This window comes from Coregonus lavaretus (genome assembly GCF_964263955.1).
Source record: "Coregonus lavaretus genome assembly, chromosome: 30".
Lineage (NCBI taxonomy): Eukaryota > Metazoa > Chordata > Actinopteri > Salmoniformes > Salmonidae > Coregonus > Coregonus lavaretus.
In genome coordinates, this window is record NC_140017.1 from 32,067,221 (window position 1) to 32,089,111 (window position 21,891).

A 21,891-nucleotide genomic window follows, 5' to 3' on the forward strand; every position below is an offset into this window, starting at 1 on the left:
ACTGTGACTCATAGTCAGACAGGCAGATTGATGTAATTGCTGCTAAAAAGTGCATAGGGCTCTATGAAAGTTTCCCTGCGCAAACTAAACTCGGTCTGACTTACCACTCTGATACTGTCTATGTGTGTGTTGGAGAGCGCAAGAGGCTAGGAGATGGAGAGAGGAGATGAAGAGAGGAGATGAAGAGAGGAGATGGAGAGAGGAGATGGAGAGAGGAGATGAAGTATGACAAGCATGAGATTTATTTTTGCTTCTCTTCAAATCTTGTCACACAAATTATCATCCAGGATACTACTGGCTCTATGGCTGTGGACAAGTATTAATTGATGTCAAGAAACGCGCAAGAAATAGCTAGTCACTTATTCATGAACAGAGCGCGCTCTCAGGTCTACCCAGTTTTTTCAGTATGGAGGTTTTTTTGGGGGGCGGTCCGTAACCTGGTCTGGACTTTTCTTTGACCAGGGTGAACTGTGTGTATATGTAATAAACCAAACCCCATGTTATTTACTTTAATATGATGCCATGTTAATGATACATTTTGTATTTGTTGATACATTTTCTTTATAAAGATCATCCATTTATTAATTAAACAACAACATCAACCCATAAACAAACAAACATTAAAAACTCTACTGAAAACAAATCATCCATTTTTTATCAATAGCATTTCAGGACATCACATCTCTTCTATGTATAAAACTGGAGAGTGAAAATAGAAAACCATCTGAAGTCAGTCTGAGAGGCGTGCCTCGGACCGGTATGCGGGGGGTGCAGGGAGCTCCAGAACCCCCATAGTAGGGGTTCTCCTGACACTGACCACCAGCATGCCCTCAGGGGTCAGTGTGCCACTGACCGACAGGGGGTCCATGTCCTCTGGTAGCAGGGTCTTATGGGTAAATGTATCACTGACACTCCCATCCTCCAACACCTGAGGGAGAGAGGGTATGATGAGAGAGTGGAATGAGGGAGGAAGAGGGCAAGCAGAGAAGGAGTAAAGGAGAGATGGAGAATAGAGGGAATATGATAAGGGAAGGTCAAGGAAGAAGGGATAGGGGGAGACGAACGTGAGAAATAGAGAAGTAGGGAGGTCAATACATACAGATCTGCTATCCTTTGATCACTTGTCATAGCAGGAAATGCAAATTGTAGTGTATTCAAGGTTTTAAAAGGCTTCTAAAGTTTGTAATTTCCACTTAAAAATGTCAGACTTGATTTGCCCTAACAGAAAATATATCAACCACTACAAAAATGTCCATTAATTACAATCCACATAATTTAAATGTCCTGTTGCTGCAGGATTTTTTTTCCTGCTGTAAGAAACAGGGTCAAATTAAGATGGTAGGGAGCTGAGATCAGGCAGAGAATCACAACAAACAGTTGACCATAGAGCAGTGTTTGTCTAAGCAGGGCCTTGGGGCTGCATGGCGAATAGATGGGAGGACTGGATGTAGGTTTTATTAAGTGGTTCTCTGGCCTGTTAAAGAGGAGCTCTGACATTTTGCCTTACAGCAACCATGGATTCAAGGTTTAAGAAGGCTTCTAAAGTTTGAAATTTCCACTTTAAAATGTCAGACTTGATTTGCCCTAACAAAAATGTGTCAACCCCTACAAAAAATGTCCATTAATTATAATATACAAAACAAATCACATTTCCTGTTGCTGCAGGATTATTTTCCTGCTGTAGCAAACTGGCTCAAATTAAGATATGGCATCTGTATATACAGTTGGGAGGATTTGATACACTGCCGATTTTGCAGGTTTTCCTACTTACAAAGCATGTAGAGGTCTGTAATTTTTATCTTAGGTACACTTCAACTGTGAGAGACGGAATCAAATCAAATCAAATGTTATTGGCCACATGCGCCGAATACAACAGGTGCAGACATTACAGTGAAATCCTTACTTACAGCCCTTAACCAACAGTGCATTTATTTTTAACAAAAAAGTAAAAATTAAACAACAACAAAAAAAGTGTTGAGAAAAAAAAGAGCAGAAGTAAAATAAAATAACAGTAGGGAGGCTATATATACAGGGGGGTGCCGGTGCAGAATCAATGTGCGGGAGCACCAGCTAGTTGAGGTAGTTGAAGTAATATGTAAATGTGGGCAGAGTTAAAGTGTCTATGCATAAATAATTAACAGAGTAGCAGCAGCGTAAAAGGATGGGGTGGGGGGGCAGTGCAAATAGTCTGGGTAGCCATGATTAGCTGTTCAGGAGTCTTATGGCTTGGGGGTAGAAGCTGTTGAGAAGTCTTTTGGACCTAGACTTGGCACTCCAGTACCGCTTGCCGTGCGGTAGCAGAGAGAACAGTCTATGACTAGGGTGGCTGGAGTCTTTGACAATTTTGAGGGCTTTCCTCTGACACCGCCTGGTATAGAGGTCCTGGATGGCAGGAAGCTTGGCCCCAGTGATGTACTGGGCCGTACGCACTACCCTCTGTAGTGCCTTGCGGTCGGAGGCCAAGCAGTTGCCATACCAGGCGGTGATGCAACCAGTCAGGATGCTCTCGATGGTGCAGCTGTAGAATTTTTTGAGGATCTGAGGACCCATGCCAAATCTTTTCAGTCTCCTGAGGGGGAATAGGCTTTGTCGTGCCCTCTTCACGACTGTCTTGGTGTGTTTGGACCATGATAGTTCGTTGGTGATGTGGACACCAAGGAACTTGAAGCTCTCAACCTGTTCCACTACAGCCCCGTCGATGAGAATGGGGGCGTGCTCAGTCCTCTTTTTTTTCCTGTAGTCCACAATCATCTCCTTTGTCTTGGTCACGTTGAGGGAGAGGTTGTTGTCCTGGCACCACACGGCCAGGTCTCTGACCTCCTCCCTATAGGCTGTCTCATCGTTGTCGGTGATCAGGCCTACCACTGTTGTGTCCTCTGCAAACTTAATGATGGTGTTGGAGTTGTGCCTGGCCATTCAGTCATGGGTGAACAGGGAGAACAGGAGGGGACTGAGCACGCACCCCTGAGGGGCCCCCGTGTTAAGGATCAGTGTGTCAGATGTGTTGTTACCTACCCTTACCACTTGGGGGCGGCCTGTCAGGAAGTCCAGGATCCAGTTGCAGAGGGAGGTGTTTAGTCCCAGGATCCTTAGCTTAGTGATGAGCTTTGAGGGCACTATGGTGTTGAATGCTGAGCTGTAGTCAATGAATAGCATTCTCACGTAGGTGTTCCTCTTGTCCAGGTGGGAAAGGGCAGTGTGGAGTGCAATAGAGATTGCATCATCTGTGGATCTGTTGGGGCGGTATGCAAATTGGAGTGGGTCTAGGGTTTCTGGGATAATGCTGTTGATGTGAGCCATGACCAGCCTTTCGAAGCACTTCATGGCTACAGACGTCAGTGCTACGGGTCGGTAGTCATTTAGGCAGGTTATCTTAGAGTCCTTGGGCACGGGGACTATGGTGGTCTGCTTGAAACATGTTGGTATTACAGACTCAGTCAGGGACATGTTGAAAATGTCAGTGAAGACACTTGCCAGTTGGTCAGCACATGCTCTGAGTACACGTCCTGGTAATCCGTCTGGCCCTGCGGCCTTGTGAATGTTGACCTGCTTAAAAGTCTTACTCACATCGGCTATGGAGAGCGTGATCACATAGTCATCCGGAACAGCTGGTGCTCTCATGCATGCTTCAGTGTTGCTTGCCTCGAAGCGAGCATAGAAGTGGTTTAGCTCGTCTGGAAGTCTTGTGTCACTGGGCAGCTCGCGGCTGTGCTTCCCTTTGTAATCTGTAATAGTTTTCAAGCCCTGCCACATCCGACGAGCGTCAGAGCCAGTGTAGTACGATTCAATCTTAGTCCTGTATTGACTCTTTGCCTGTTTGATGGTTCGTCGGAGGGCATAACGGGATTTCTTATAAGCGTCCGGGTTAGAGTCCCGCTCCTTGAAAGCGGCAGCTCTACCCTTTAGCTCAGTGCAGATGTTTCCTGTAATCCATGGCTTCTGGTTGGGGTATGTACGTACGGTCACTGTGGGGACGACATCATCGATGCACTTATTGATGAAGCCAGTGACTGATGTGGTGTACTCCTCAATGCTATCTGAAGAATCCCGGAACATGTTCCAGTCTGTGCTAGCAAAACAGTCCTGTAGCTTAGCATCTGTGTCATCTGACCTTTTTTATTAACCGAGTCACTGGTGCTTCCTGCTTTAGTTTTTGCTTATAAGCAGGAATCAGGAGGATATAGTTATGGTCAGATTTGCCAAATGGAGGGCGAGGGAGAGCTTTGTATGCGTCTCTGTGTGTGGAGTAAAGGTGGTCTAGAGTTTTTTTTCCTCCGGTTGCACATTTAACATGCTGGTAGAAATTAGGTAGAACGGATTTAAGTTTCCCTGCATTAAAGTCCCCGGCCACTAGGAGCGCTGCATCTGGATGAGCGTTTTCCTGTTGATTTATGGCCTTATACAGCTCATTCAATGCAATCTTAATGCCAGCATTGGTTTGTGGTGGTAAATAGACAGCTATGAAAAATATAGATGAAAACTCTCTTGGTAAATAGTGTGGTCTACAGCTTATCATAAGATACTCTACCTCAGGCGAGCAAAACCTCGAGACTTCCTTAGTATTTGATTTTGTGCACCAGCTGTTGTTTACAAATATACACAGACCGCCACCCCTTGTCTTACCGGAGTCAGCCGTTCTATCCTGCCGATGTAGCGTATAGCTCGCTAGCTGTATGTTATCCATGTCGTCGTTCAGCCACGACTCGGTGAAACATAAGATATTACAGTTTCTAATGTCCCGTTGGTAGGATAACCGTAATCTTAGGTCATCCAATTTGTTCTCCAATGATTGAAGATTGGCTAATAGGATTGATGGAAGAGGCAGTTTACTCGCTCGCCGTCGGATCCTTACAAGGCACCCCGACCTACGTCCACGATATCTCCGTCTCTTCCTCACGCGAATGACGGGGATTTGGGCCTTGTCGGGTGTCTGTAGGATATCCTTCGCGGCCGCCTCGTTGAAGAAAAAATCTTCGTCCAATACGAGGTGAGTAATCGCTGTCCTGATATCCAGAAGCTCTTTTTGGCAGAAACATTATGTACAAAATAAATTACAAGTGACGCGGAAAAACACACATAATAGTACAATTGGTTAGAGGGCTGTAAAACGGCAGCCATCTTCTCCGGCGCTGTTTACCTTCCTAAAACAAAAATCCAGAAAATCACATTGTATGATTTTTAAGTAATTAATTTGCATTTTATTGCATGACATAAGTATTTGATCACCTACCAACCAGTAAGAATTCCGGCTCTCACAGACCTGTTAGTTTTTCTTTAAGAAGCCCTCCTGTTCTCCACTCATTACCTGTATTAACTGCACCTGTTTGAACTCGTTACCTGTATAAAAGACACCTGTCCACACACTCAATCAAACAGACGCCATCCTCTCCACAATGGCCAAGACCAGAGAGCTGTGTAAGGACATCAGGGATAAAATTGTAGACCTTCACAAGGCTGGGATGGGCTACAGGACAATAGGCAAGCAGCTTGCTGAGAAGGCAACAACTGTTGGCGCAATTATTAGAAAATGGAAGAAGTTCAAGATGACGGTCAATCACCCTCGGTCTGGGGCTCCATGCAAGATCTCACCTCGTGGGGCATCAATGATCATGAGGAAGGTGAGGGATCAGCCCAGAACTACACGGCAGGACCTGGTCAATGACCTGAAGAGAGCTGGGACCACAGTCTCAAAGAAAACCATTAGTAACACACTATGCCGTCATGGATTAAAATCCTGCAGCGCACGCAAGGTCCCCCTGCACAAGCCAGCGCATGTCCAGGCCCGTCTGACGTTTGCCAATGATCATCTGGATGATCCAGAGGAGGAATGGGAGAAGGTCATGTGGTCTGATGAGACAAAAATAGAGCTTTTTGGTCTAAACTCCACTCGCTGTGTTTGGAGGAAGAAGAAGGATGAGTACAACCCCAAGAACACCATCCCAACCGTGAAGCATGGAGGTGGAAACATAAATCTTTGGGGATGCTTTTCTGCAAAGGGGACAGGACGACTGCACCGTATTGAGGGGAGGATGGATGGGGCCATGTATCGTGAGATCTTGGCCAACAACCTCCTTCCCTCAGTAAGAGCATTGAAGATGGGTCGTGGCTGGGTCTTCCAGCATGACAACGACCTGAAACACACAGCCAGGGCAACTAAGGAGTGGCTCCGTAAGAAGCATCTCAAGGTCCTGGAGTGGCCTAGCCAGTCTCCAGACCTGAACCCAATAGAAAATCTTTGGAGGGAGCTGAAAGTCCGTATTGCCCAGCGACAGCCCCAAAACCTGAAGGATCTGGAGAAGGTCTGTATGGAGGAGTGGGCCAAAATTCCTGCTGCAGTGTGTGCAAACCTGGTCAAGACCTACAGGAAACGTATGATCTCTGTAATTGCAAACAAAGGTTTCTGTACCAAATATTAAGTTCTGCTTTTCTGATGTATCAAATATTTATGTCATGCAATAAAATGCAAATTAATTACTTAAAACTCATACAATGTGATTTTCTGTATTTTTGTTTTAGATTCCATCTCTCACAGTTGAAGTGTACCTATGATAAAAATTACAGACCTCTACATGCTTTGTAAGTAGGAAAACCTGCAAAATTGGCAGTGTATCAAATACTTGTTGTCCCCACTGTAGCTCTCCTATACAGTGGGGGAAAAAAGTATTTAGTCAGCCACCAATTGTGCAAGTTCTCCCACTTAAAAAGATGAGAGGCCTGTAATTTTCATCATAGGTACACGTCAACTATGACAGACAAAATGAGGAAAGAAAATCCAGAAAATCACATTGTAGGATTTTTAATGAATTTATTTGCAAATTATGGTGGAAAATAAGTATTTGGTCAATAACAAAAGTTTCTCAATACTTTGTTATATACCCTTTGTTGGCAATGACACAGGTCAAACGTTTTCTGTAAGTCTTCACAAGGTTTTCACACACTGTTGCTGGTATTTTGGCCCAGTCCGTGTCGCTGGGCAACACAGACTTTCAACTCCCTCCAAAGATTTTCTATGGGGTTGAGATCTGGAGACTGGCTAGGCCACTCCAGGACCTTGAAATGCTTCTTACGAAGCCACTCCTTCGTTGCCCGGGCGGTGTGTTTGGGATCATTGTTATGCTGAAAGACCCAGCCACGTTTCATCTTCAATGCCCTTGCTGATGGAAGGAGGTTTTCACTCAAAATCTCACGATACATGGCCCCATTCATTCTTTCCTTTACACGGATCAGTCGTCCTGGTCCCTTTGAAGAAAAACAGCCCCAAAGCATGATGTTTCCACCCCCATGCTTCACAGTAGGTATGGTGTTCTTTGGATGCAACTCAGCATTCTTTGTCCTCCAAACACGACGAGTTGAGATTTTACCAAAAAGTTCTATTTTGGTTTCATCTGACCATATGACATTCTCCCAATCCTCTTCTGGATCATCCAAATGCACTCTAGCAAACTTCAGACGGGCCTGGACATGTACTGGCTTAAGCAGGGGGACACGTCTGGCACTGTAGGATTTGAGTCCCTGGCGGCGTAGTGTGTTACTGATGGTAGGCTTTGTTACTTTGGTCCCAGCTCTCTGCAGGTCATTCACTAGGTCATCCCGTGTGGTTTTGGGATTTTTGCTCACCGTTCTTGTGATCATTTTGACCCCACGGGGTGAGATCTTGCGTGGAGCCCCAGATCGAGGGAGATTATCAGTGGTCTTGTATGTCTTCCATTTCCTAATAATTGCTCCCACAGTTGATTTCTTCAAACCAAGCTGCTTACCTATTGCAGATTCAGTCTTCCCAGCCTGGTGCAGGTCTACAATTTTGTTTCTGGTGTCCTTTGACAGCTCTTTGGTCTTGGCCATAGTGGAGTTTGGAGTGTGACTGTTTGAGGTTGTGGACAGGTGTCTTTTATACTGATAACAAGTTCAAACAGGTGCCATTAATACAGGTAACGAGTGGAGGACAGAGGAGCCTCTTAAAGAAGAAGTTACAGGTCTGTGAGAGCCAGAAATATTGCTTGTTTGTAGGTGACCAAATACTTATTTTCAAATAAATTCATTAAAAATCCTACAATGTGATTTTCTGGATTTATTTTCCTCAATTTGTCTGTCATAGTTGACATGCACCTATGATTAAAATTACAGGCCTCTCTCATCTTTTTAAGTGGGAGAACTTGCACAATTGGTGGCTGACTAAATACTTTTTTCCCCATTGTAGCCTCACCCTTCAATGGGATTCACACTTCTCCCTCATCATCCCCCAGTACACAATAACCAAGTACATCATTAAACATGACACACACTGCGCACACACAAACACGTCATTGCACTTATCATTTGTACCTACAGTGTGCACACAGACACATCCTCTTTCACTAATGGGTACCCACACATACACACTATGCCCTTCACACACTCACCTTTTCAGCGTGGATGACTATGTTGTGGTTGTAGGCCATCAACACTATGTCGTGAGGTTGAAACTGACTGACGTCAGCTGACATGTAGTAACTATCCCCCAACGATCTGACCACGCCCATACTGGCAGGACGACCTGGCACAGTGCCACTTGTTGGGACTGGAGGGAAGAGCAGACAACACAGTGAGTGGAGACATATGTTTATTTATTCAACTCTTATTTTCTTGTTCTCAACATCACCAACTTGGGGAAGAATAAACCAGAGCATGAGAAAATATATAAAGGAATTAAGGGAAAATATGGGTGATTTAAAGTTTATTATCCAGTCCTTGGGGGAGATATATTTCAGTTTTATGTGGAGACAACTGGAGAATACAGGCCATTCAAGTTCATTAGTGAGCAATGATTCTGTTTGGAACATAAAACTAATTTAATGCCCATCTGGACAGGAAAGAACCTGAGTGGTATACTACGACGCAAGCTAGATCTACTCAGGCTTTTATAAAGCTAGCTAGCTTCAGTTAGCTTCACATTCCAGGTCAGCAGGCCCGGCTCCAGTCATAAACGACATAAGCGGTCGCTTAGGGCCCCTGGCCACTAGGGGGACCCCGACCTAAAAAAAACTCAGTTGGGGTCTCAACTTACTGTTGAGATTTAGAATAGCAAAATGGATTGTGCATCAGCAGTTTTCTCTTTTGTCAGTCACTGACAGTCACTAAATTAGCCATGTCAGCTAACAATTTTTCGATTGGTAAATTAGTCTAGCCAGTTATCTAAACTTGTAGTAATCATGGCCAAATACCGACCGTGCACTCGGAACACGTACCCAGGGGCCTGACCTCCAGTGGGCCCCCATTGATATTGTTGGTCACTCTCACTGAGATATCATTAACACGGCATAAATCATGGCAAAATGGGTAGAATTACAGGAAATTAGCTTTAAACTGCTAAAATTTCTCCGCCCCATGGCTTAATGTGTAGAACTACAGAAAACTTGCTTTAAACACACACAAAAAACACACACATTTCAAAAAATATATTTAATCAGTCCTCTTTCTCAAATGAAGGGGATGATGACACAATCTTTGCTAGAGGGAGGGAACCTGATTTCATTGGTCCTCAACTCGTGACTCAGACACTTCATTCAGGATAAATGGAGTTAGCCCCGAGTTATGCTGCGTTCAAAACAACTGGCAACTTGTAAATCTCTGACTTCTGACTTCAGTGCATTCAAGACAACTGGGAACTTGGGGGTGAAAACAAAGTCCAACTGTGAAAAATGTTGGCATCTTTCTAGAGCAGGTTAGTTCTGAACGATTCGTTGCCATATACATTTACCTGGCCAAAAGGTGAGCCACTTTCATATTGGTCATTTAGCAGACGCTCTTATCCAGAGCGACTTACAGTTAGTGCATACATTATTTTATTTTTTTCATACTGGCCCCCCGTGGGAATCGAACCCACAAACCTGGCGTTGCAAACACCATGCTCTACCAACTGAGCTACATCCCTACCGGCCATCCCTGTGCGCCGCCCCATGGGTCTCCCGGTCGCGGCCGGATACGACAGAGCCTGGATTCGAACCAGGATCTCTAGTGGCACAGCTAGCACTACGATGCAGTGCCTTAGACCACTGCGCCACTCGGGCGCCACTATGACTGGGTTAACTCAGACTTGACAAAAGTTAACTCGCTAACTCCTCAAACCTGGTACGTAGTATACCCCTCAACACAAAATAGAGCCATACTCAAGCCCCAGTGCTAACCTGCGTCCCGATTGTGTCCACATGCTGATTGTGCCCACATTTTCAGACAGGTGTAGATGATCAAAAGACACATTATGATCTGATTGTGATCTGATCTTCCTGCCCACCTGTGGCGGTAGTCAAACACGAATTGTGTCTGGATATCTCACAAGTGTAAACGAATCTGGACACTGAAACCATTTAAATCATAATTATTCTGCCTAAAATCATTGACACTTTAATCATTATGAGATCAACATGTATTAAAATACTTACTGCCTATTAGAGCACTTTAGCTAAGACACTGGAGACTGGTTGGAGCCACACTGTACACTCTGACAGTGAGACTTTACAGTAGACATCTCCCACTGTTCTGGTTCATTATCTTGTTTGAGATGCTGCTTTTACTACCAACGTACATGTAACTGCCACAGTCTCTAGCACCTTCTGGGTCATTCCACAAATACAGTGCCTTTTGATATTTTAAGTACAAATTGTGCACCAATATTGAATTTTAAATTCTGTTATATTAAATGAAGTGCCCTGTAATCTAAACCAAATGGGACATTTTATAAATCAGATATTTTATATTAATAAAGATTTGCTAAAGTGCCAAAAAGTCAGCATTTTGACATGTCACACGTCATGTTTTTCTGACTTCTAGGAAGATGTTAACCCATAAGTTGTCCCCATCATTGTAAAGTCCTAGTTGTTATTTTGCTTTGACAAAGTCATTTCTGAAGATTATTATTTATTTCATGTGATTAGTGATTCATTTACATTTGTCCCTCATTTAAAGGACAAGTTCACTTTTTTTGATGTACTGGCATAATATAGAAGTGTTCAGACACTTATTTTTGCGATTTCACTTGGTTTTGAGAAACCCCAACAGCAATAGACTTCCTCAGACTCGTTCTCCGGTATGGGGGCCCGTGTGTGAGGATGCCCATGTCATTTCAGTGTGCAAGCATGCGCATGCATTCTCGTATCACCACAATGGGAACGAGAAAGCATGTGCATGCTCGCACACGGAAAAGTATCGCTCGAGTCCCAACAAATGTATAACGTTTTGGATAAAGTTCGGAATGACACAATTTCATGTGTACAACATCTAGACCTCCATCACTATACTGAGAGCTTTGCCGTTTCTAAAAGGACATATTTGGGTGTTTTTGGAGCCTTTGTTCATGTTTTATCCTTGGCTCCAAAACTGCAGAACAAGCCTGAGGAAGTCTATCACTGGTGGGTTAAGTTTTTCAAAAGCAAGTGAAATTGTATGACAAGTGTCTGGACACTTCTATAAAGTGCCATTTACATCGAAAATTGAGATTTGGTTAAGAAAAAGGGATCTTGACCTTTTAAAGGCCAACCCTGTTACTTGAACTGAACTCTTGTTTTAATATGGTAAAACAATATATATTTTTTTAAATAAGCATTGGACATGTAAGAGTCAAATCATAGTGTAAAAGCAGGCGAGCTGGTTCTACTCTTTTTGGCCATTTTGTGGTAGAAAACTGAACAACCCAGCTACCCATATATAGATGGGCTAGAAATGATTTAATAAGTTCAAGTTTTTTGTTAAGCTTGCTCCTCCCTGTTGCCCCTCAAGGGCACATCAACAGATTTTTTATTTAATCAGCTCGGGGATTCAAACCAGAAACCTTTTGGTTATTGGCCCAGTGCTCTTAACTGCTCATAACCACTTGGCTACCTGCCGCTAACTTTCACCCGAGGTGCAGGAGCCTGGCCCTGGGTAGCTGTAACTACTGCTTACCGTTGATGTTATTCTACCCAAACCCTCAACTCCCCCTCTCCCCAACAACCCCCCACTCACCTGGGTACCCGTAGGAGTCCTTGCGGTGTCTGTTGAAGGGGTCCAGACACAGGGGGGCTACATTCCCCTCCTCTCCAAACAGGCTTGGGGGTCCCACCCCTGCTGCCTCCAGGAAGGGCTCAAACAGGGGGTCCACCGCCCCACCACCAGACCCCTCTGACCGGTAGGTGCTGGAACTGCTGTAGCGGGCTGACGAGCGGTACGAGGAAGAGGAGGAACGGCTGGATGAAGAGCTGGTCAGAGCCATGGTGAGAAGTGGTGTCTAAAAGACACACACACACTGAAACTACAACTCACTCAGTGAGATTATTGTACTACTAAATTGTTGTCAACACACTAAGACAAAGCTGGTGGCTCTGTTGTCATTTAGAATCAGCCCAGATACACTTTTAATCCCTTTTCCCACTGCACACACACACACTGACACTGAGCTTTCTGCTATCGCTCTGGGTGTGATTTAACAAAGCCCAAAGCATTCTGGGAAAGTGGCATGCTGTGGCCCCAACGTGTAGCCTTCTTTTCTCCTTACAAGGTGGTGTCCAGCGATGGTAGCCAGGAATAACAGTAAAAGAGATAAGAATTGAAACCCTCCGCACGCACGCACACACGCACACGCACACACGCACACACGCACACACGCACACACGCACGTTTGCACACACACAACCCTAAAGTGACATAGAGATTAGTGAGCCAAGGGGTGCACTCAGAGATGTTTTAGGTATGTGGTCAGAGATAACAGAAGGAGAACAACAGGTTGAGAACGTTGTGGGAACGTTGCTTTTTAAACTGTCGTCTGACCATCATTTGCCTGTCCCTCTGTATGTCCTGCTGCATGATTCCATTAGGATTTTTGTATGCTACGCTTGTATGCACTTTATGCCAGTACTTTATTCCAGTACTTTATTCCAGTGCAAAGCTGTTGACTTGTTTATTTGTATCTCTATTAACTGTTACATTAGCATCTGCTCCCCTTCCAGCTGGGATTACATTTGGAGAAATGTTCTGTGAATCATATCTATTATTCATTGAAATCATTCTATAAAATGTCCACGAAAACAAGTTAGTATCATAGCACTTATGACTGTTAAGTCACAATACAATACCCATACGTAGAGTTACATGATTGTCATCTGCTGCCAGATGTTTTACAACTTTTATGACTGTGTTATAAAATGAAAACTTTTCAAAGATGATGTTCTCTCATGTCCAAGCCAGACTTTTCCCTGGAGATATACACCTTATTTGGCTTTTTCCATTGTGCCGATGTGTTTTCTATTATGGTATGTTCTATTGATTGAGAGATAACAGATTTTTCCTATAGGGAATGGCCCTTTCTCTCAGGGAGAGAAATTATTTGTTTACACCATTCCCCACAAGAAAATGACAGGCAGTCAGTGGTACTTTATGATAAGAAAATAGCATTGTCTATTTATGTGTGTGTGTCAGTGTGCGTGTGTGTGTGTGTGTCTGCATGTGTTGTGGATGTTACAGGGGTGAGCTGAGTGAGTTCTGTCCTTTTCAGAGGTAGTAAAGGTTGGTCCTGAGACTGTAAATTGCTCTATAATGATGTGTAATGATCTGAGTTAATCGAAAAGCACATTATCAAATCAAATACATTCTTGGATTGTGACTGTTAAGTGCTTTCCACAAACTCTATGACTTAATTCATCTTCCTTTTTTACCATAATTCCCTTCCTTCGAGCCAAGGAATCACACAATTATACCAAGTCAGTATGTCATTTTCTTTGCAAAGAACATTAAGGATATTTTATTAAGAACTTCAAATTATGTCAGGTGCAGCAAACAAAGTCCAGGTTATTTTTTAAATCAAGTGGCAATATTCAAAGTAGTACATTCAGCCAAAAGAAAGAAAGAAAGAAAATAAAGCAATTAGAGGAAAATAAATGAGAGAATGGTGATAAAATATGATATATCCGAGGGATTAGAGGTGTGTGTGTGTGTGTGTGTGTGTGTGTGTGTGTGTGTGTGTGTGTGTGTGTGTGTGTGTGTGTGTGTAATGGTAGAGATGGAGTTTCACAGTTCTCAGTAAGAGGAGCAACAGGAAGAGGTGACATGGTACTTTCACTCTGGTTCTTATAGTTGTAGTCTTTGTTTCATGGATAGCTTGCTTCTGGCGAACAGTGGGAGACTGAGTGCTCTTGGTATATTGCATCTTCTCACATACTGCATAAAGCTGTTGCATTTCCTTCATCGGCTCTGTATACCAGTTGCATTCAGAATTAAGGGAATTACAGCAAAGTGTGTGTATGCAAGTGTGTTTTAATGTGCGTCAATGTGTCTGTGTGTTTTTTTTTATGTGTGTGTACGTGTTTAGATGTCCGTGTGTGTGTGCGCACCAGGGCCACGATATTACCTTTGTCACCTCACCGCCCAGTGCACAGGGAATTATGGGTAGTTTTAATTAAGCACTGCTGTGGCGGCAGAGGCTAATGTGGGTTAAACACAGCCCAACTCTGCACTCCCAGCTCTACTCTAATCTGTGAAGATTACACTCTAGCTCTCCAATGAGACGTTTACAGCAGACTGCTGTTGCCTCCTAGTTCTGTATGCAGGGCCAGTAGTGTCTAGATGTTAAACAGAGGGCCTGTAGTATCTAGATGTTAAACAGGTCTGTAGTGTCTAGATGTTAAACAGAGGGCCTGTAGTATCTAGATGTTAAACAGAGGGCCTGTAGTATCTAGATGTTAAACAGGTCTGTAGTGTCTAGATGTTAAACAGAGGGCCTGTAGTATCTAGATGTTAAACAGAGGGCCTGTAGTATCTAGATGTTAAACAGAGGGCCTGTAGTGTCTAGATGTTAAACAGGTCTGTAGTGTCTAGATGTTAAACAGGCCTGTAGTATCTAGATGTTAAACAGGCCTGTAGTATCTAGATGTTAAACAGGTCTGTAGTATCTAGATGTTAAACAGAGGGCCTGTAGTATCTAGATGTTAAACAGAGGGTCTGTAGTGTCTAGATGTTAAACAGAGGGCCTGTAGTGTCTAGATGTTAAACAGGCCTGTAGTATCTAGATGTTAAACAGGCCTGTAGTATCTAGATGTTAAACAGGCCTGTAGTATCTAGATGTTAAACAGAGGGCCTGTAGTATCTAGATGTTAAACAGAGGGTCTGTAGTGTCTAGATGTTAAACAGAGGGCCTGTAGTGTCTAGATGTTAAACAGGCCTGTAGTATCTAGATGTTAAACAGGTCTGTAGTATCTAGATGTTAAACAGGCCTGTAGTATCTAGATGTTAAACAGAGGGCCTGTAGTATCTAGATGTTAAACAGAGGGTCTGTAGTGTCTAGATGTTAAACAGGTCTGTAGTGTCTAGATGTTAAACAGGTCTGTAGTGTCTAGATGTTAAACAGGTCTGTAGTGTCTAGATGTTAAACAGAGGGCCTGTAGTATCTAGATGTTAAACAGAAGGCCTGTAGTATCTAGATGTTAAACAGAGGGCCTGTAGTGTCTAGATGTTAAACAGAGGGCCTGTAGTGTCTAGATGTTAAACAGAGGGCCTGTAGTATCTAGATGTTAAACAGAGGGCCTGTAGTGTCTAGATGTTAAACAGGCCTGTAGTGTCTAGATGTTAAACAGGTCTGTAGTGTCTAGATGTTAAACAGGTCTGTAGTGTCTAGATGTTAAACAGGTCTGTAGTGTCTAGATGTTAAACAGAGGGCCTGTAGTATCTAGATGTTAAACAGAAGGCCTGTAGTATCTAGATGTTAAACAGAGGGCCTGTAGTGTCTAGATGTTAAACAGAGGCCCTGTAGTGTCTAGATGTTAAACAGAGGGCCTGTAGTGTCTAGATGTTAAACAGAGGGCCTGTAGTGTCTAGATGTTAAACAGGTCTGTAGTGTCTAGATGTTAAACAGAGGGCCTGTAGTATCTAGATGTTAAACAGAGGGCCTGTAGTGTCTAGATGTTAAACAGAGGGCCTGTAGTGTCTAGATGTTAAACAGAGGGCCTGTAGTGTCTAGATGTTAAACAGAGGGCCTGTAGTGTCTAGATGTTAAACAGAGGGCCTGTGGTGTCTAGATGTTAAACAGGTCTGTAGTGTCTAGATGTTAAACAGAGGGCCTGTAGTATCTAGATGTTAAACAGAAGGCCTGTAGTATCTAGATGTTAAACAGAGGGCCTGTAGTGTCTAGATGTTAAACAGAGGGCCTGTAGTGTCTAGATGTTAAACAGAGGGCCTGTAGTATCTAGATGTTAAACAGAGGGCCTGTAGTGTCTAGATGTTAAACAGAGGGCCTGTAGTGTCTAGATGTTAAACAGAGGGCCTGTAGTATCTAGATGTTAAACAGGCCTGTAGTATCTAGATGTTAAACAGAGGGCCTGTAGTATCTAGATGTTAAACAGGGGGTCTGTAGTGTCTAGATGTTAAACAGGGGGTCTGTAGTGTCTAGATGTTAAACAGGGGGTCTGTAGTGTCTAGATGTTAAACAGAGGGCCTGTAGTATCTAGATGTTAAACAGAGGGCCTGTAGTGTCTAGATGTTAAACAGGTCTGTAGTGTCTAGATGTTAAACAGGGGGTCTGTAGTGTCTAGATGTTAAACAGGGGGTCTGTTGTGTCTAGATGTTAAACAGAGGGCCTGTAGTGTCTAGATGTTCAACAGAAGGCCTGTAGTATCTAGATGTTAAACAGGCCTGTATTTAGGTGACTACAGGCTAAATATTAATATTCTATAGTACATAGAGTACATGGCCAAAAGTATGTGGACACCCCTTCAAATTCCGCTATTTCAGCCACACCCATCCAGACAGGTGTATAAATTCGAGCACACAGCCATGCAATCTCCATAGACAGACATTGGCAATAAAATGGTCTGTACTGAAGAGCTCAGTGACTTTCAATGTGGCACCGTCATAGGATGCCACCTTTCCAGCAAGTCATTTCGTCAAATTTCTGCCCTGCTAGAGCTGCCCCGGTCAACTGTAAGTGCTGTTATTGTGAAGTGGAAACGTCTAGGAGCAACAACAGCTCAGCCGCGAAGTGGTAGGCCACACAAGCTCACCGAGTGCTGAAGCGCGTAGCGCGTAGAAAATCGTCTGTCCTCAGTTGCAACACCCATTACCAAGTTCCAAACTGCCTCTGGAAGCAACGTCAGAACTGTTTGTCGGGAGCTTCATGAAATGGGTTTCCATGGCCGAGCAGCCGCACTCAAGCCTAAGATCATCATGCGCAATGCCAAGCATCGGCTGGACTGGTGTAAAGCTCGCAGCCATTGGACTCTGGAGCAGTGGAAACGTGTTCTCTGGAGTGATTAATCACGCTTCACCATCTTGCAGTCCGACGGATGAATCTGGGTTTGGCGGATGCCAAGAGAACACTACCTGCCAGAATGCATAGTGCCAACTGTAAAGTTTGGTGGAGGAGGAATAATGGTCTGGGGCTGTTTTTCATGGTTCGGGCTAGGCCCCTTAGTTCCTGTGAAAGGAAATCTTAACGTTACAGCATACAATGACATTCTAGACAATTCTGTGCTTCCAACTTTGTGGCAACAGTTTGGGGAAGGCCCTTTCCTGTTTCAGCATGACAATGCCCCCGTGCACAAAGCGAGGTCCATACAGAAATGATTTGTTGAGATCGGTGTGGAAGAACTTGACTGGCCTGCACAGAGCCCTGACCTCAACCCCATGGAACACCTTTGGGATGATTTGAAACGCAGACTACGAGTCAGGCCTAATCGCCCAACATCAGTGCCCGACCTCACTAATACTCGTGGCTGAATGGAAGCAAGTCCCCACAGCAATGTTCCAACATCAAGTGGAAAGCCTTCCCAGAAGAGTGGAGGCTGTTATAGCAGCAAAGGGGTGACCAACTCCATATTAATGCCCATGATTTTAGAATGAGATGTTTATGTAGTGTATCGCCTCCTCCCACTCGCCACTGCCACCGTCTGACAGAGGGTTTGATGTATTTTTTTTTTTAGAACGGCGCTCTCCCGGCCATGTCTATCACACACACACACACACACACACACAGTAAGTCACACACACACACACACACACACTGAGAATCTGGAGCAGCAGTGAGAGCCTCTTTCTGTGATAAGTGCCCAATGTCAGTGCTGGCCTGGAGCAACAGGCCACCCACAGAACGTTGCCACTCTCTCCAATCTCTCTCTCTACACACACGCCTCCCTTTCAAATCCATCTGTGCCGCACTAGGATAGGGACGCTCATTCCCATTGGTTGACGCAGTATAAATCATAGGACATTGATCCAATCACAGGACAGTGGTCCCACCCGGTTACATCACCCGCCTCTTATAGTAGCCACTAGCAGCGTTTTGGGGCAGTTAACCTCAAAAGACTCCTATTAGGACAGAGGGGGAAGGAGAGACAGGAACGATAAAGAGACACATGGCAGGAGAGGATAAAATAAAGAGAGATATACTTCTCCCATTGCTCTACGTGTCCATCAGTTTTTCATAATCGCTCCTTAATTGCCTTTCGGCAAAGGTAGCACTCAGCCCTGCCGTCCCGCAGTTACGTAAGAGAGGGCTCCTGTGAATAAGGACAGGGGGAGGGATAGAAGGAGATGAAAACAGACTGAGGGTGAAAGTTGGAGACAGCAGAAAAAGGGACAGAGACATAGAGGATCATGGGACGAGAAAGGGGAGAGAAATTAGACAGACAGAGAGAGAGAGAGAGAGGGAGAGGGAGAGGGAGAGGGAGAGGGAGAGGGAGACTGAGACTGAGACAGAGCCGGAGACGGAGAGGGAGACAGAGCGGGAGACGGAGACAGAGGGAGACGGAGACAGAGGGAGACGGAGCGGGAGACGGAGAGGGAGACGGAGAGGGGGTGGGAGAGGGAGAGTGTGTGTGACAGCTGTGTTTGAACGAGTTGCCCGGAACCAAGATGTCCGTCACACACCACCAGGGGGTACTTTCAGTGAGTGCGCCATGCAGCCAGACTGGGTGGGACAGAGAACTATGCAACACACGTCACTGCATCAGAACAAAATCACAACCCGGCCGCAAACATCTCCTCTCTGTAATGTCAGTGAAAGGACAGTGACGCAGTGTACCTCCAACTAGATAATACTCAAACCCTCCAATCCTCTAAACACCAGGACAAGCTGAAAACAGATGGAACAGGATCTAACCTTACACAACTCTAGTTACACTTCTAACCCTTGACCTTGTCAAAGAGGAGGTTCACTACCATATGATCAACTTTGTACAGCTGTAATTGAGGCAGATAAAGGAACAGTGAGCAGAGTACTGTTTGTCTAAGTTAATTGAGTTACTAATAAGTGAGAAACTCGTACCCCAAACTGTCTCGTCAACCATGATAAATGGATGCACAGAACAGTGCATTAGAATCAGACAGCATTACAAGACACATTCTAGAAAAACCACCCAGCTGTCATAGTGTCTTTCTAGATATTGTGAATAGTTCTGTGTAGAACCATAATGTAAATGTCAGCATGTTGTGGATGTCAAGTGGATCTATGGCTCTGGCTCAATGGTGGGTTAACGTTTGTCATTGGAGAGAATGAATGGAACTGACCTGACCGTATGACCAATCAGAACACAGGAGGTCAAAGGTTATAAATGAAGGCACAGCCGTAATGGTTTCCCCTGAGTTTAATTTGTGCCTCAGACTCATTCAATCCACCAGTTGTTAGTGTCATCATCAAATAATTAAGTATTTCGTTTCAAATCATGGTGCTAAAATGTATGACGCCACTTCTACTTTTAATCATCTCTCTGTCCTAATGGCAGAAAGTCTAAAACACATTTTTAGTTTCCAAAAAGTGAGAACGGTAATTGGTCTGTTGATGTCCTTTCCAAAAGCACCATGTAGGCCAAGCCTTTCACCTTCAGTCAGAACGCACCATGTAGGCCAAGCCTTTCACCTTCAGTCAGAAAACTGCTATACTAAAACACTGTTTAAAGGGAATCGCTGCATTAGGGTTTTTTGGAGCGGACTCACAAATGCAAGCTTGTTGACCGTGTATTATTTTACCACACGCACACACACACACTGAGGCTTTCCTGAACAATCAGTGAAGGGTTGAAAAGGTGAGCTGAGCACTAATTCTGTGCTTTAATCGCGAATACATTTCCTTACACATACACACAGACACACACACACAGAAGCTCGCTGAGATAGAGGATGAGTGAGCTGTGGCTCGTTGTGTAGGGGCGGGATATACTGACGCTCTGAACCAATGGGACTTCCTGAGTTGTATGAGTGACAGTCCCTCTGACCGAACCAATTTAAGGTTCCTCAGATCACCATGGCAATGGAATGATTTCGATTTATTTACAAAAAATGCCCTTTTCCTGACATCCTTTGAAAAAGAATGGAAAGAGAATAACCGTGGAATTTTGCTTTAGGAGCAGCTATGACAGGAAAGAAAAAAGAGCTATATAACTTTTCCATTGAGGATCATGACAATAACAAACCGTATCACAGTATCCTCTTTCAAAATTAAATAAACCTTTTTTTGTTAATATTTGTATTTTTTTCCCGGTATACTATATCACACAGTGATAACAAAGAAAGGAGAACTCTACAGCCACGTTAGCTTCGTGCAAAAACCACATACACTGGCACGCCTCATAGGCAAAGACTAAAGCAAGACAACGCATACAAAAATATAGAAAATCTCCAATGCAACTCAACACCTCCTCACTGAAAACTAGGTTTCTGTCTTTGTACAACAATTTCTCCACCAAACAGCATCTTTCATCAAAGGGTCAGTTCTGGAACATTCTATTTGTGTTTTTGTCTTCGTTGTTTTTTTATAGAACTATTGGTCTTAAGTCTTCCATATAGGACACCATAGAAACAAAAACTAAATATGGTAGCTATAGTATGTCATTATGATGGTTAGTCATAATGATATCCAGAATAATTATAATAACAACAACATGTTGATTGATAGAAAACTAGTACAATAAAAGCATATCATTTCTGTCAATCATTTGTGACAAATCTTTTTTTGTTTTTAAAATACACATTTCCTGTAACTTTTAAGACATTCCAGCATTTGCTCATAACTGTTGGTGACAGGTTACATACGGTAGTTTGGCATACTCAGCAAGCCATGCCCAGAAGGATGCTAGGGTGTCGCGCTCCCCTGCTCAGACGTTGCATGCATCATCCAATGGTTGCGTGCCACGTCATCGACCGTGCTGTCGGACACCAGATTGGTATAGCATATGATGTGGTTAGCTGATAGGTAAAATACCCATCCAGGCATTGTAAGATCTGGCATGCATCAGCAGCGCCTGGGCAGAGGAACGTGCCCAACATCTCTTGCAAAGGAGAGGAGGGGTTTCAGGTTTCAGGATGCAGTGGAACCTGTCCACCAATGGGATATACTGTATCTGGGTGGGGGCAGAGGAAGGGCGGGGTTATACAGAACAGCCCAAACTACAAACCGACGTGCTCAAGACCAGGTCAGCACACAAGTTCAGTTCAGCACTTGCAAACACATGCAGAGATATTTCAGAGTTTTAAGATTCAGTCTTTTTCCTGTCAGTTGTGTCCCTTTTAGTTTTTAGCAGTCTCTCCTTTCTTGTTGTGGGTGGGTGGAGCACTGAACCCTACTGACCAATCCGTGGGCTTCTTACTGAAACCACAGACCAATCATTGGGCTTGTTACTGAAAGCTGTGACAGCCAGTCCAGCTCTCCTGCTTCACATTGATAGAAAAGATTGTTTGGACGCCTCAAGACAAAAATATATTGATACATATCAAATCGCCAGGGGGGCAGGCGGGTAGGGGATCGAAATGTTGCGATCAGGTCAAGACAGAGGGGTTACACTGCAGTAAGAGTCATGAAAAAAACATGCAGAGGCCATGGGAGGGACGGAGAGATGGAGGGAGAGATGGAGGGAGAGATGGAGGGAGAAACAATGGATGAAACAAAAATCAATGACAGGGAAG

At 44.1% G+C, this 21,891-nt stretch overlaps 1 protein-coding gene across 1 annotated transcript; it reads right to left on the reverse strand.

Annotated features, from left to right (window-relative positions):
- Window positions 1-730: 730 nt before the first annotated feature.
- On the reverse strand, window positions 731-12,223 carry LOC311106205 (heat shock protein beta-6-like; the record flags this gene model as incomplete). Its single annotated transcript, XM_084148514.1, has 3 exons — window positions 731-928; window positions 8,400-8,557; window positions 11,977-12,223. The coding sequence occupies 3 exons, from the start codon at window positions 12,221-12,223 to the stop codon at window positions 731-733; spliced, it is 603 nt and encodes a 200-aa protein (XP_084004640.1).
- Between the last annotated feature and the right edge of the window lie 9,668 nt (window positions 12,224-21,891).